The sequence below is a fragment of the Cinclus cinclus genome, chromosome 4 (assembly GCF_963662255.1).
Source record: "Cinclus cinclus chromosome 4, bCinCin1.1, whole genome shotgun sequence".
In the NCBI taxonomy this organism is placed as follows: Eukaryota; Metazoa; Chordata; class Aves; order Passeriformes; family Cinclidae; genus Cinclus; species Cinclus cinclus.
Window position 1 is genome coordinate 14,657,410 of NC_085049.1, and position 12,755 is coordinate 14,670,164.

A 12,755-nucleotide genomic window follows, 5' to 3' on the forward strand; every position below is an offset into this window, starting at 1 on the left:
GCTGATTTTATAGAAAAGTCCACCTAGCCTCCAGTTTCCAAGGCACCACTTTGTGCCTTCCCTCCCGAGCTGGTATTTGCACTGATACAGAATGTATTTAGATGCTGTGCAAGTACATAACTCATGCTCAGCTCTGCTGTACATCCATCCATCCATCCATCCATCCATCCATCCATCCATCCATCCATCCATCCATCCATCCATCCATCCCCCTTCCTCACATGAGCCCAGGAATAATGAAGACTGAGTATTTCTAACAAGCCTCTCAACTGACAAAGCTGATCCCCGATTCCCAAAAGTAGAGATTTTTGCTGTACCTCCAGGGTTCAGGTTTTGCTGGTTCCCAGCCCTGGGAAAAGTGACATTTACACAGCCCAAGGGAGGACACTGAATCTGCCAAAGACCTCTCTTGAAAGGACAAGCTTCCACAGAGAAGGACAAGTGCAACTTGCACTGTAGGTACTTTACATCTCTTTATAGAGTTTGAACCTGCTACTGCCTATAAACTCATGGACCCAGACCTACAATTCACACAACAGCTGTTTCCAAGTTTTAATTTAATAGCACTAGGTTTTACTCCAACCCTGACAGCCATGACTTAGGCACCAGAATGGGTTCGATTTGCAGGTGCAACACAATTCCTCTCACATTAGAGGTCAACACAGATCATCCAGACCTTCGAAGCATTTAAATCAAAAGGATTTTCCAAAGTTCAAAACTCACCTGAGGCTCATCCCAAGTACCATTCACAATTTTGATTTAATGAGAGACTCACAGTTATGCCAGTAAACAACAACACACAACCTTTGCAGGAGGTTGCAGGCCTCTCTGAAAATCATTTCTTAGGAATATGCGCAGGAGTCAGAAGGAAACAAAAGGTACCTATAAATCATATGGCATGCCTGAGTGTTGCCCAGGTGAATGCAAAAAATTCATGTTATTTGCAGTATATCTCTTCCTGAGTTGAATTTCATTCCCAGTATGGAATCTGAGCATCTGCTTTCTTTTTTTGGCAAGGTACTCAATCACATGGTAAGGCAATCCAATTTTCTGGTTTGCTTCCTGTCTTGTTTACTCCTAAATGGCCAAGCATTTCTCACCAAGATCACCACTACAATGTGTGCCAGAACATGTTTAAAATATGGTCCTGTAAAAATAGAAATTAGGTTTGTTTCTTTGAATGCAGCATTAATTCTTCATATATTCTGGGATCTTGAAGATTTCAGTTGAACAGACTCAAAATTATCTTCCTTTTCCTGCAATGTAAAAGACAGGTTCCCATCAACTGGATTTCCTCAAAAATCTCTCCAGCAGACAGCACAATCACTTCTTTTCTCAATATCCTCTGCCAAGAGCTTCACTTTATTTTTACTACAGTAATTAAGTGCACAGTTTGACCTTTTAATATTTAATAACATTACTAATTCTGCAAAAATTTGCAAAACCAATAAAATTATGCTATAGCTATTGTTCATGGTGATTATTTTAGAGGGTACAGGGAAAGTCTGTATTTCATATTCATAGAATAGGACAGGTAGTCTGAGCTGGGGAATTGCAAGGTAATAATCATCTCTATGGTTATTATCACTTATTAATGTGTTTCCTGGAATATATAGAATGCTTGAAGCACAGCATGTGAATGTGAACACCACTGCCTTGGTCCTGGATTCCAATCTCAACACTTGCTCTGGGAGACCCACAAGACAAAACGAGTCTACAAATCATTTGCCATCTTAGAAAAACAGGGCTAGAGGGCTGAGTTTTCTCTCTCTATTTACTTGCTGTGTGACAGACTTGGCCATCTGGCCAGCATCAGGGAGAGTGAGAAATGTGGACATACGCACCCAAATAGTTTGCAAACCGTCTTAAACTACCACCATAATCTGATTTTTAAAGCCATCTCACACAGATCAGGACAGCCTGGTACAGACATGATAAAGAAGGAGAGAAATTGTCCTATGCTAGTCTAGTGAAAAATATGTGTTCTGAAGAGCCTGGTATTGTTGTGCTGGAAACAACAGGCACAACCAGAACAGCCCCCAACCTGAAACAGCTTTGTAATTATTTGGCTTCTATTTTCTCACTAAAAACAAGTCATACTTTTCTACATTACAGGCCTAGCCCTCAATGCCTTGGGTACTCAGACACACTGATATCTTTGCGACACGCTGGCAGAAATGCCATAGCCTGAATCTTGAACATATAGCTAGGATACTACAGATTTTCCTTCTCTCTCATTTTGCATTTCTCCTTTTTCTCCCTTGTTTTCCTCCATGTGTTTTTTTCCTGTATTTTACATGTATATGTAGCAGGACATGAATTTCTTCATCTTTTGCATAAACGAAAGGCAATGTCTATAACATTTGTTTTCGATAAATATATATTAAATTTTAGTTATCTGTAGGGATACAGGACACAGAGCTGAGTAAGCTAATGAGGTCCTGGAAGTCGAGTTTGCCAGCTATTATTATCTAGCAGTAGAAAAAGGACCAGGCTTAGAAATATCTGACAAACTTGTTGAAAAAGGAGAGAACACTCAGGAGGCCTGCTACAGTGGATATAGGAAGGTTAAAAAACTCCAAGTAGGCATTCAGGTTGTCTGAATACTGAAGTACTAAAGCTTACTTATATTTTTGCAACATCACCAGAAAATTTTATGTGATTTGATTTTATTTACATTTTCAATATTCTCAATATTAAATTAAGAATTAATATTGAATTTCTGCCTCTTTCCACAAGGAACAATATTGATTTTGCAGGACAAATAGTCAGGCTGGGGTCAAGGGAAAATTCTGCACATTTTCTCTGCAATGGTAACTTCTCCTAGGGGGGATATCTGAGGAACAGGTGGTGTGGCAAGAGGACGCCAGTAAAATTAAAAAAGTAAAAGAATGAAGAGAAAAGAATAATAAGGGAAAAGAAAGGCAGCACAAGAGTTTTAATTACATTGCACTCAATCACAGAAAGAAAAAAAAACAGGGATACAAGGAAAAAGTCTGAAAATTCCACATTCTGAGATATTATTTGGACAAAAAACTGGAGTACAATGTTTTAAAATTATTTATTATGATCTTTTAAGAGACTTTCTAAAAAATTCACTTCAACAAATCTGAAAGGGAAAATGTAATTTTCCTTCATCCTCACCATAACAGATGTCCCCAGTAGAAACCCTTAAAGACAACATCACCCTTTCCATAGCATAGATTTCAAGGGGTTTGGAACAAAGACCAAAGAACTTTGGGGATCTACCATGATGGCCCTCTGTGGCTCCTCTCAGAAATGTTCAAAGGACACCAAAGATTTTGGTGCTGTCAATTCATACATACAGCAATCTACATCACTTTTACTTCAGAAAAAATTGTTTTTTTGGTGTTGCTTCCCACTGAAATGGAGGAGGCTGCTGTGTTGGGCAACAGCGTGAAGCTGATGCTTCCTCTTCAGCTGAATCCTGCTCAAAATTCTGGTTCTCAAGTCAGCCAGGAAGCCAGCCCAGGTGAGCTGCTAGCAGCTGGCTGGTGGCTGTGTTGCCAATGTCATGGGGTTTTTTGGTTGGTGGGTTTTTTTGTTTGTTTGTTTGTTTTTTGTTTGGTTTGGTGTCTTTTTTTTTGTTTTGGGGGTTTTTTTGGTTTGTTTGTTTTTTGTTTTTCTCTAATAGCTATGTTTGCCTCAGCAATGGATGTGCCTGGGAGGATTCTGGGCAAAATATGGTTCTCTCTGCCATTAACTGGATGTTTTCTGGTGTCACCCATGCAATAAAAAATGCTACTGAAATCTCTCTGTGGAGGAAGGAGCATTTACCCAAAACCCCACATTTCTGAATTTTATCCCGACTGTGGATTTCAGCAGATCACTATGGACTGGGTGAGGTGTGAGTGGGAGGCTGCACTGCTGTGAAATTAGCATCAAAGACTCATCACATCCAATAATAAATAAAGGTAATAATTTTTTTTTAATATTAATATTGGTAATTACTACTCACCTTTGTTGCCAAAGATTTGAGCTTCCCCAGTAATGACTGCTTATTTGAATATACTATTTCTTCTTCATTATCTTCTCCTTCCATTATAGCACAGCTGTCAGCAGCTGGCAGTTCACACTCTTTTGAGTTTGTCGTCATCACTAATTTGGAATATTTATACTCCAGCCTGAAGATATAAAGCCACACAGGAATATATTTTTTTTCAGATGTCCTATACTCAGGGTTTCTGTAATTTAGATTGTCTGCAGTCCTCCCACATAGTTACTTCTGAGGTAGATACTGAGGTCATTAAATACTTTTCAATCATTAAAAATATGTAACCAAAATAGTATTAACAATACAATGAGCTCTTGCTCTCCAATTAATCTTTTATCCTTATAGAAAAAACATGTTTTCCCAGAAGACCATGGGGAGGTCAAGAGGGCTTCTGCATGAAGAAGTGCTGGTTGGGGCAACAACCAAAATAGAAATAAGCAATATGGCCAAGAACCTGATTTTTTTACCAAGCTGAAAGGGACTAACTAGGCTAAAGACACCCTTCTGGTCTTCAGCGCTTGAGAAACCCATGTTGCTTCAGAACCTAAAGTTGACTTCAAACTCTCAAGGGCTAAAAAGACAGTTCATATTGGGAAATTATGTAATGGAAAATTACTGTGTGTTTATACTTTTGTCACTGGATTTTTTTATAGTCACCATTGACAGAAGAGACGTCAACCTGGTGTATGAATGGATTGATCCTACAAAGGTACCTCTCATCAACAGTGTCATAAATCCAGATGCAGGAAAAGTCACTCCATTAAGCTTTTAGCTAATTTTTATACAGAACACAATTTGCAGTACTTACTTCTGGTTCTTCTTCCAAAAATAGCAAGTCAAGGCTATGAGCAGAACGGCTGTGAAAGCACCAACACCAGCTCCAACTTTAAGCCAAAAATCCACTGTTTCACAAGTGCTGGTCTTTTTTTCTGGCAAGGGAACTCCTTTAATGCAATACTTTGGCTCATTCCATACATATAAAGTTTCCTTTCAAATGGAAAACACCAAAAAGTGAGCTGCTTGTAGGAAAAGGGAGAGCTATTTAGACTTATAGAAGACAAGCTGTTCTGAGGTAGAAAGGCCAGATAACTTTTCAGTGAAAATAGCCAAAATCACATCCTTCAGGTTTTCAGACGTCAGGTTTTCAGTTATATTGTCTAATCAGTCACCCCCTTTCTTGTGCCTCCACGTTCAGGCATAGCAAAAATTTCCTCCTTTGTATAGTCCCCCACGTGACACAATATGAGCTGAACAGCAATTGGGAATAACCAACAGGACAGTTGGGACCTGTGGAGGGACTTCTTAACACTTGACTAGAGAAGGCAGCAGCAAAAACATTGCAAGCAAGTAAGATGAATTTATAAATTAACATTTGGAAACTTTCCTAGCCTGCCCTTGATGTTTATGGCTATGAAAGAACTGAAGACCTTTGGACACTCCATCCTTCAAATATAACTGCATGTATGGATGCATTGAGAGTTCACATCCCTACTCACAGAGTTGGTCAGCACAAGCCATCTCTCTTACAGGAACCACACTGCCATTCACACAAACATTCCTGAGTCTCAACACAGCTCCTCCCTCAGCTTGCATCCAAATCAGCTCTGAGCCTGGGCTGAGATCTTCCAACCCACCTACATATCAATTTGCCCAACAAATTTCAACAAGAGTCCAAGTTATACTTAAATGAGCCCCATTTGACTTTGAGACATGGGTCCTGTACCTGAAATCCTTTTTTGCAGGCTCCCTCAATCTTGTGGTAGTCGTGCTCTGCACAGAGGGGACAAGCTTCTGCACTTTCCCATAGAAAGTAGAAAGTGCATCCATCACAGGTGCCTGCAGGGCAGGAGCTATGAGGAGAGCAGAGCTCAGTTACCAGTTATGAAAGAAACACTCTGGGGTGTGCAGCCTCATCCACACTCTGGATGGGAGAGGAGAGGAGAGGAGAGGAGAGGAGAGGAGAGGAGAGGAGAGGAGAGGAGAGGAGAGGAGAGGAGAGGAGAGGAGAGGAGAGGAGAGGAGAGGAGAGGAGAGGAGAGGAGAGGAGAGGAGAGGAGAGGAGAGGAGAGGAGAGGAGAGGAGAGGAGAGGAGAGGAGAGGAGAGGAGAGGAGAGGAGAGGAGAGGAGAGGAGAGGAGAGGAGAGGAGAGGAGAGGAGAGGAGAGGAGAGGAGAGGGAACACCAGTGTTTCCCCAGCCCAGGCCAGCCCAGCATACACCTCCATCACTGTTCTCCTGCACAGGGTGGCTGTTCCACGTGAATGCTGCTATCTGGTTCCTGCCATTGCTCTAATGATGGCTGTCTAATTCAGTCCATATGGAATGGACTTGTCCTGTCATGGTTAATTACTAGAAGGATATTCACCAGTTAATGAAGAGATAACGGCTTCTCTTACTCCAAGAAAAACTAATGGCCTATTTTGTATTCAGACTGCAGAAGAAAGTTGTACTGGCAGTGGCAGGACAGTCACATAGATTTTGTTACTGACAATCACATCAGGTCCAACAGCAGCAATGGCCAAAGGCCATGCAAGAAGTTTGGTCTTGTAAATATGAAATATATATGAAAAAAATGGATTTAAAGTTGCATTGCTCTATATCATCTGGAAACCTGATACCCTGATCCCCAGCCCTAAAAGCCCATTCTGGCTTATCCAGATTTGAATATGTGACAACAGGTACATTCCTCTGTGAATTATGAAGCATTTTCCCAACCTACATGTCAAGAGCACTGACAGATCTTTCTCCTCAACTGCTTTCAACTTACACTGTAGCTTCATGTGATACTAAACACCATGCCTGGAGGATCAAGGAGTTATAGTATTTGACATATATCTGATACCTTACTGTGTGAAAACAGCTGACTGCTGAGCTAATCAAAGGGGGATAGCAAAGGAGAAGTCAACACGAACTGGGATAAGGCACATGTGTCATCTGTGTGCCATTTCTGCTCATGCTCACACTTTCACAAGCAAGAATGTTCCTCCCTCCCTAGTGGTGCTTTATCACAGTTCACATTGTGTTTATCACATCATGTTTATCCTGTGGCACTGGAAGAACAACTGAAGAATTTTCACACAGAAGCTGATAGTGGCTTATTGCCCAGCATAATTTTTAGTGGGACAGGTCCCTCAGCAACTGGGGTAAGCACCTCCAAAGGTGTTCAAATATCAACTGCTCATCCATCACCTGTGAAGTAGACTCCACTCTGCCTTCATTCAGGCAAGCACAGTTTGTGTTTCCTGAGAGGGACAGGGATCAAAGGATCCCTCACTTCTCACACTGTTAACTTTTGGGAAAGGGGCTCAGCTTTTGGGAAGGAGGATGAGTGAGAGCTATCAGCAGATTTGTAGTAACATCCAGACAGACTAAAATGGGCCTTGATAACCAAAGAGGAGGGTCGAAGTTGAATCAGAGTAGAACAAGGCTCTGAAAAATCACAGTATGCTGCTAAAGAGTAATAGAATATATTCTTTTACTGCTTTTTTTCTCTGCAGTTTTTCAATCATGCTTATGCCTTAAGTTATGTTTATGCAAGCACAAACAGGATTTTGGAAGAAAGAAGCTTTTATAAGTCTCTCATATCAGACTGAAGGGGAAAAAAAAGTCAGGCAAATTAAACACAACTGGTACAAGGTGGCCAGGATACAGAGATGAAACACATATATAAATATATTCCAAACATAAAATAGATAGTCAGGGCTCACATAAGCAGATTTCAAAGTTCCTAGAACAGGTTGCTCTTTTCCCAAAACAATAATTTTCCCTAGCCATTGCTGTAGATCAAGGGAGAAAAACTACCTCTCAAAGCCTTAGTAGAAAAAGAGCTAGGCAGTTCTAAACAGGAGGCCAAAGTTTAACGTAAGGAACTGAAATAAAGGAGAAGTGAAGACATGAAAACATCACTGCATTTTCTTTTGTGTTTAAGCTCAGAACAATCTGCCACACAGCCTGAACACAGATCAGTTGGTCTGCTGGAAGCTGATGGACACCTAGGAGAAACAATTGACTGATGAGGGACAGAGCACCCCTCATTGCTATTGTATTATATTATAAAGTTACTAATGAGTTTTGTAAAGATTACCTGAGGAGCAAAGGCTTTTTGGCACTACCAGGACACAAAGACTGAAATACCTGGGTACAGAAAGCTCTCCTTGGTCTGGTTTGTTGGGGTTGCATCTCATTGCCACAACAGTTGCACGGCCATTCTCACAGGAGGTTGTCACTGTTGAAGACCTAATGTCAAACAAGAGGAGAAAAGTAATATATTTCCACTACATTAAATGGATATTGCTTTTTCATAGGTCTATAAACACTCATGCAGCTGCAATACTAACAAAATAACCCTTTACCACAGTGCTTTTGATTTTGCCAGGTGAAAAAAAGCCGAAAAAAAAGGCAACAGAATCTGGGTAGGCCTCACCAATTCATTTAAATCTCAAAGTGCTCTGAGATTCTACTCAGGGAACTGCTCTGGTTTTCTAGCTTGTTTGGAATCTGCTGTGTCAAGGAGTGAACTTCCCCACAAAACAGAATAGAATGATTGAAAAGGAGAATCACAGGTGCTGTGGTTGGTGTGTTACTCTGCTGGACAGGTTCTGATGGCTCACTCCCAGCCTAGAAACCTGAGAACCAAACTGTCCTGAAATAGCAAAGGGGATCAAAAAAAATCTTATTCCAGCATGAAATTCATTGTAAGCCAAGTTCATAATATGCTCAAAATAAGGTCACTGGTGTGGGGTTCAGTTTGCAGAATCAGACTCATCATTTTAAGTGTTCACGTAACAATAAAGTTCTGATATCCAAAGTCCTATATTCAGTTAAATCCCAGCTTAGAAACACAGCTGACATGAAGTCCAGCACACAGACATCTGAACAGGGCTGATCTTTGAGCTACTTCCTACCCAAACTGAGGCATCCTTTGGAGAAGAGTGAAAAATGGGAAAAGCATACTAGTAACTGTGCATGTTGAAACAATTACTTTTAATCTTGATTAGATCTTTTTTTTTCTTGTAGCAGCAAAGTAAATACAAATGAAGTTAAAGAAAATATGCAATCAGAAGCTGACATTTCAAAGTCATATATGAGATATGGAAAGTACCAGGATACTGAAAGTGGCATCTGGATGAATCAAAGCTCTGGAATCACTTCCTATGGATCAAGTCTAACTTAGATTTGAGTAAAGAGTGTTTGCTGTTTTTATAAGATAATCTTCAACATGTCAATCAATATCAGGCAGATACTGATTAAAGTGGCAAAGATTTAAAGCGGGTTATAAATCCCCCCTCACAGTTTTACTTTCCTTTAAACAAATGAAGATATCTGACATAGCAATAAGCAGCTTTTTTTACCTACTTGTAAAAGAAATGCACATCTGGTAATTTGCTTGGAGAGGGAGGAAACATATCTGCCTTGATGCTGATATTTTCCAGCGTTGTTTCAACAGTAGCTCCTAAAATGTGAGAAATAAAAAAAAAAAAAAAAAAGGAGCAAACTATGGACTTTTGAGGGGTCCACATGCAATATTTTCTCAGTCTGAAGGGTGTGGATCTCACTTAATAGCATTTAATGGCATTACTGTACATTACACACACTTTTTTCTGACTAAACTTTGCAGATACATAAGTTCCTCATACAGCCCGATTTCCTCATGTAGACATAGCAAAATTAAAGCAATTAATAAAACACTGCTGTAAATATTTGTTGCTCTTTTATATTAATTTAAAGCAATCATTGGATAGTAAAGAAACATAAAATAATTTAGGCTGACAAAGAACTGCTGAAGGTATCTGATGCAACCACTCAGAGCATATGCCTTGAGTGTATAACCCTCACACATCAAAACCATGTAATGACCTCAACAATTTGAAGTACCCTGGGAGATGAAACAAGAAGACTCAGAAGGATTATGGAATCATAGGCAAGCCTTGATGGCACATTTTGGAACAAATGACAGGCTGATGTATGAACTACATGGATTTTGGGCAAAAGCTGAAAAGGAGAAAAATGCAAATAACCAAAGTTCTTAGGGATTCTTCCAACCCCATGAACTGAGGGTTGGAAGAAGACAGAAAATATTGATGTTCCACTGCAACATTTTAGAAGAGGGAATTGTACAAATGGGGCTGCATCCTTCTAGGGGGTTAAAAATTGCTAGAACAACAAGAAGTGGCAGTGGTCAGAAACTGGTGAAAGGACTGAAGAAAAGAAGTTTTCCTATTGTTCTTGAAAGAGTTCATAAATCACAGAGTCATATAATGGTTTGGGTTGGAAGCAACCTAAAAGATCATCTTGTTCCAAACCCCCTGCCATGGGCAGGGACACCTCTCACTAGACAAGGCTGCTCAAAACCCTGCCCAATCTGTTCTTGAACACTTCCAGGGATGGGGCAGCCACATCTTCTCTGGGCAGCCTGTGCCAGTGCCAAACCACCCTCACAGGGAAGAATTTCTTCCTAATCTAAACCTACTCTCTTTAAGTTTGAAGCCATTGCCCCTTGTTCATCACTACATGCCCTTGTAAAAAATCCCTCTCCAGCTCTCTAGTAGCCCCTTTAGGTACTGGAATATCCCAAAACTTTCCTTGAAGCCTTCTATTCTCCAGGCTGAACAACCCCAGTTCTCTCATCCTGTCACCCAGGAGGGGTGATCATCCTTATGACCATGTTTTGGCCTCCTCTGGATTCACTTCAGCAGATCCATATCCTTGCTAAGTTAGGAAAGGCAAACTTCAACCATTTTAAAATTTAGCAACTGAGATTAAAAAAGGCACTGGAAGAGCTTGGCATCTCCTCTTTGTATTAGGAAAAAAATCAGGACTACCTCCTTGTTTTTCAAGACAATGACTGCCCTCATTCCTCCAGTGGAAGGAGACATTATTGGCATTTACTGGCATGAATGTTTGTGAACTAGAAACCCATACCTAAGAGTGACCTTTTAACAGAGCTCTTGATGACAGTGAATTGTCAAAGGACTCATTAAGAGGGGATATGATGACTTGAATTACAATGTGGCTCTCACAATGAGACAAAATAATGGTGCTGGAAAATGGGTTTCAGTTCATGGACAAACACACAATGAGAGAAAGTCAACAAGAATTTATGGAGACCCTCTCTTGTTAAACATATCTGATCTCATTTCTTGAGTGATGATGAACTTGGTTGCTAAAGAAAGTTATGTAAATTTATCAAGTATTTCACTAATTACCACATGAGATTCAAATTAAAAAGTTAGCAGTGTACTATCAATTAAGCACACACTCTGCATTAAAAACTATTTAGCTAAGTCATTATAAAATTATCTGACCATGGGAAATTGTCATCAAAAGTGGGATGACTCCAGGATTCTCTAAGCATCAATATTGAAGCATGAAAATGCAAGATTAACATCAGGGATCTGCAAGTAACTGTATAATCCATGCTGGTAAAGTGTGTAGATGAGACAAAGATTATGACGATTAAAAATAAAATACAGAGCAACTTAGTTGCTTGGTTCACTTGGTAAGATGGTCCCAAACAAATTCAATATAAGACAAGTGCAGCGAGAATTGAAGGCCACTCTTTAAAAAGAGAGATTTTCCCTTGGAAACTGTAACTTTGAAGAAACATCCAGAATGGACACCAGATCCAAGAAGCCATCGTGAAATCCCTTAAGTTTAAAGAAAGAAGAATGCAAGGATTCCAAATACAAAAGTGATTTTTTATTGCCACTCTAGCAAATTAAATACTGGAATACTATTCCATTCTATGCTTTAAGACATGAACAGTTATAGAAGGTGTAGAAAGAGCCTTAAAAGTTACTCAGGTGCTCAAAATAAATACATGATAGCAAGACAATTAGAAGAACTTGGTCAACTTAATTTATCAGAAGGGTGTCACAATTCCAGTACACAAAATATTTTTTTCAAGAAGGAAAACGTTGGTGTGACTTGGAGAAAGACTGACAAACAGCAAGAGCTGAAAACTGAAGTCAGGGAAATTCAAATAGGATACAAGCCTGCTTTAAAAACACAGAGATGGTGTTTGACCAGCAGGGGGGGGGGAAAAACAGTGACTGTAGCAAAGTTGTTATTTCTGGCAGCCTTAAAAGTCCAGGTTGGGTGCTCTTCCAAAGATGTGCTTTTGTCAAACATAAGTTTCTGGGCTCAGTGCCATGGAGAATGTGCAAACACTCCGTGCCTGTAATGGATAGGTGAACAGACTAGATGACTTCATTGTCTCATCTGGCCTCAGATTCTGGGAATTTGTGAGCTGGACCAACGTAAAACTTAATGATGTGCACAACCACGTGCTGCCCTAAGCCTTTTGATTCCTTGCCTAATTATGTCCCCACGTCAGTTTCTTCTTCTAAAATTGCCCAAGTGGGATCTTGACACAGGCAGAAACACTTGGACTAATGTGACTGTCACAGTCATCGGTCTTCCACTGAGTGAGGTGGGTACAGAACATAAAAGAAAACCAGTGCTTTTCAATTACACTCTCCAGATTTTTGTGCTGAAATGCTATGCACCATGAGACCTACCAAACCAAGTACAAGGAAGAGTGAATAACACAGAAATGGAAAACTAAAAATGTGCACAGCCCTTACTCTTCGCTTCCAGCCATCAGTTAAACTGAAACATGAGCAAAACACAAAGGCATCTGTGCAGAACTGCTTCACAGCTCAGGAACCATCTCAGACTGATCTTGGGCTTCCCCTTCACTCTTCCCTCAAACTAATGCAGCTGCTGAGCCAAGAAGGATTT

The 12,755-nt window shown here is 40.2% G+C and overlaps 1 protein-coding gene across 1 annotated transcript in view; it reads right to left on the minus strand.

Annotated features, from left to right (window-relative positions):
• Positions 1 to 1,196: 1,196 nt before the first annotated feature.
• Positions 1,197 to 12,755, minus strand: part of ELAPOR2 (endosome-lysosome associated apoptosis and autophagy regulator family member 2) — a 91,920-nt gene continuing 80,361 nt past the window's right edge. Inside the window, exons 17-22 of the mRNA XM_062490841.1 lie at positions 9,369 to 9,465; positions 8,148 to 8,249; positions 5,739 to 5,865; positions 4,824 to 5,002; positions 3,980 to 4,145; positions 1,197 to 1,256 (exon numbers count right to left, since the gene is read on the minus strand). Of these exons, the coding sequence (XP_062346825.1) occupies positions 1,197 to 1,256; positions 3,980 to 4,145; positions 4,824 to 5,002; positions 5,739 to 5,865; positions 8,148 to 8,249; positions 9,369 to 9,465 (731 nt within the window). The remainder of the gene's footprint in view (positions 1,257 to 3,979; positions 4,146 to 4,823; positions 5,003 to 5,738; positions 5,866 to 8,147; positions 8,250 to 9,368; positions 9,466 to 12,755) is intronic.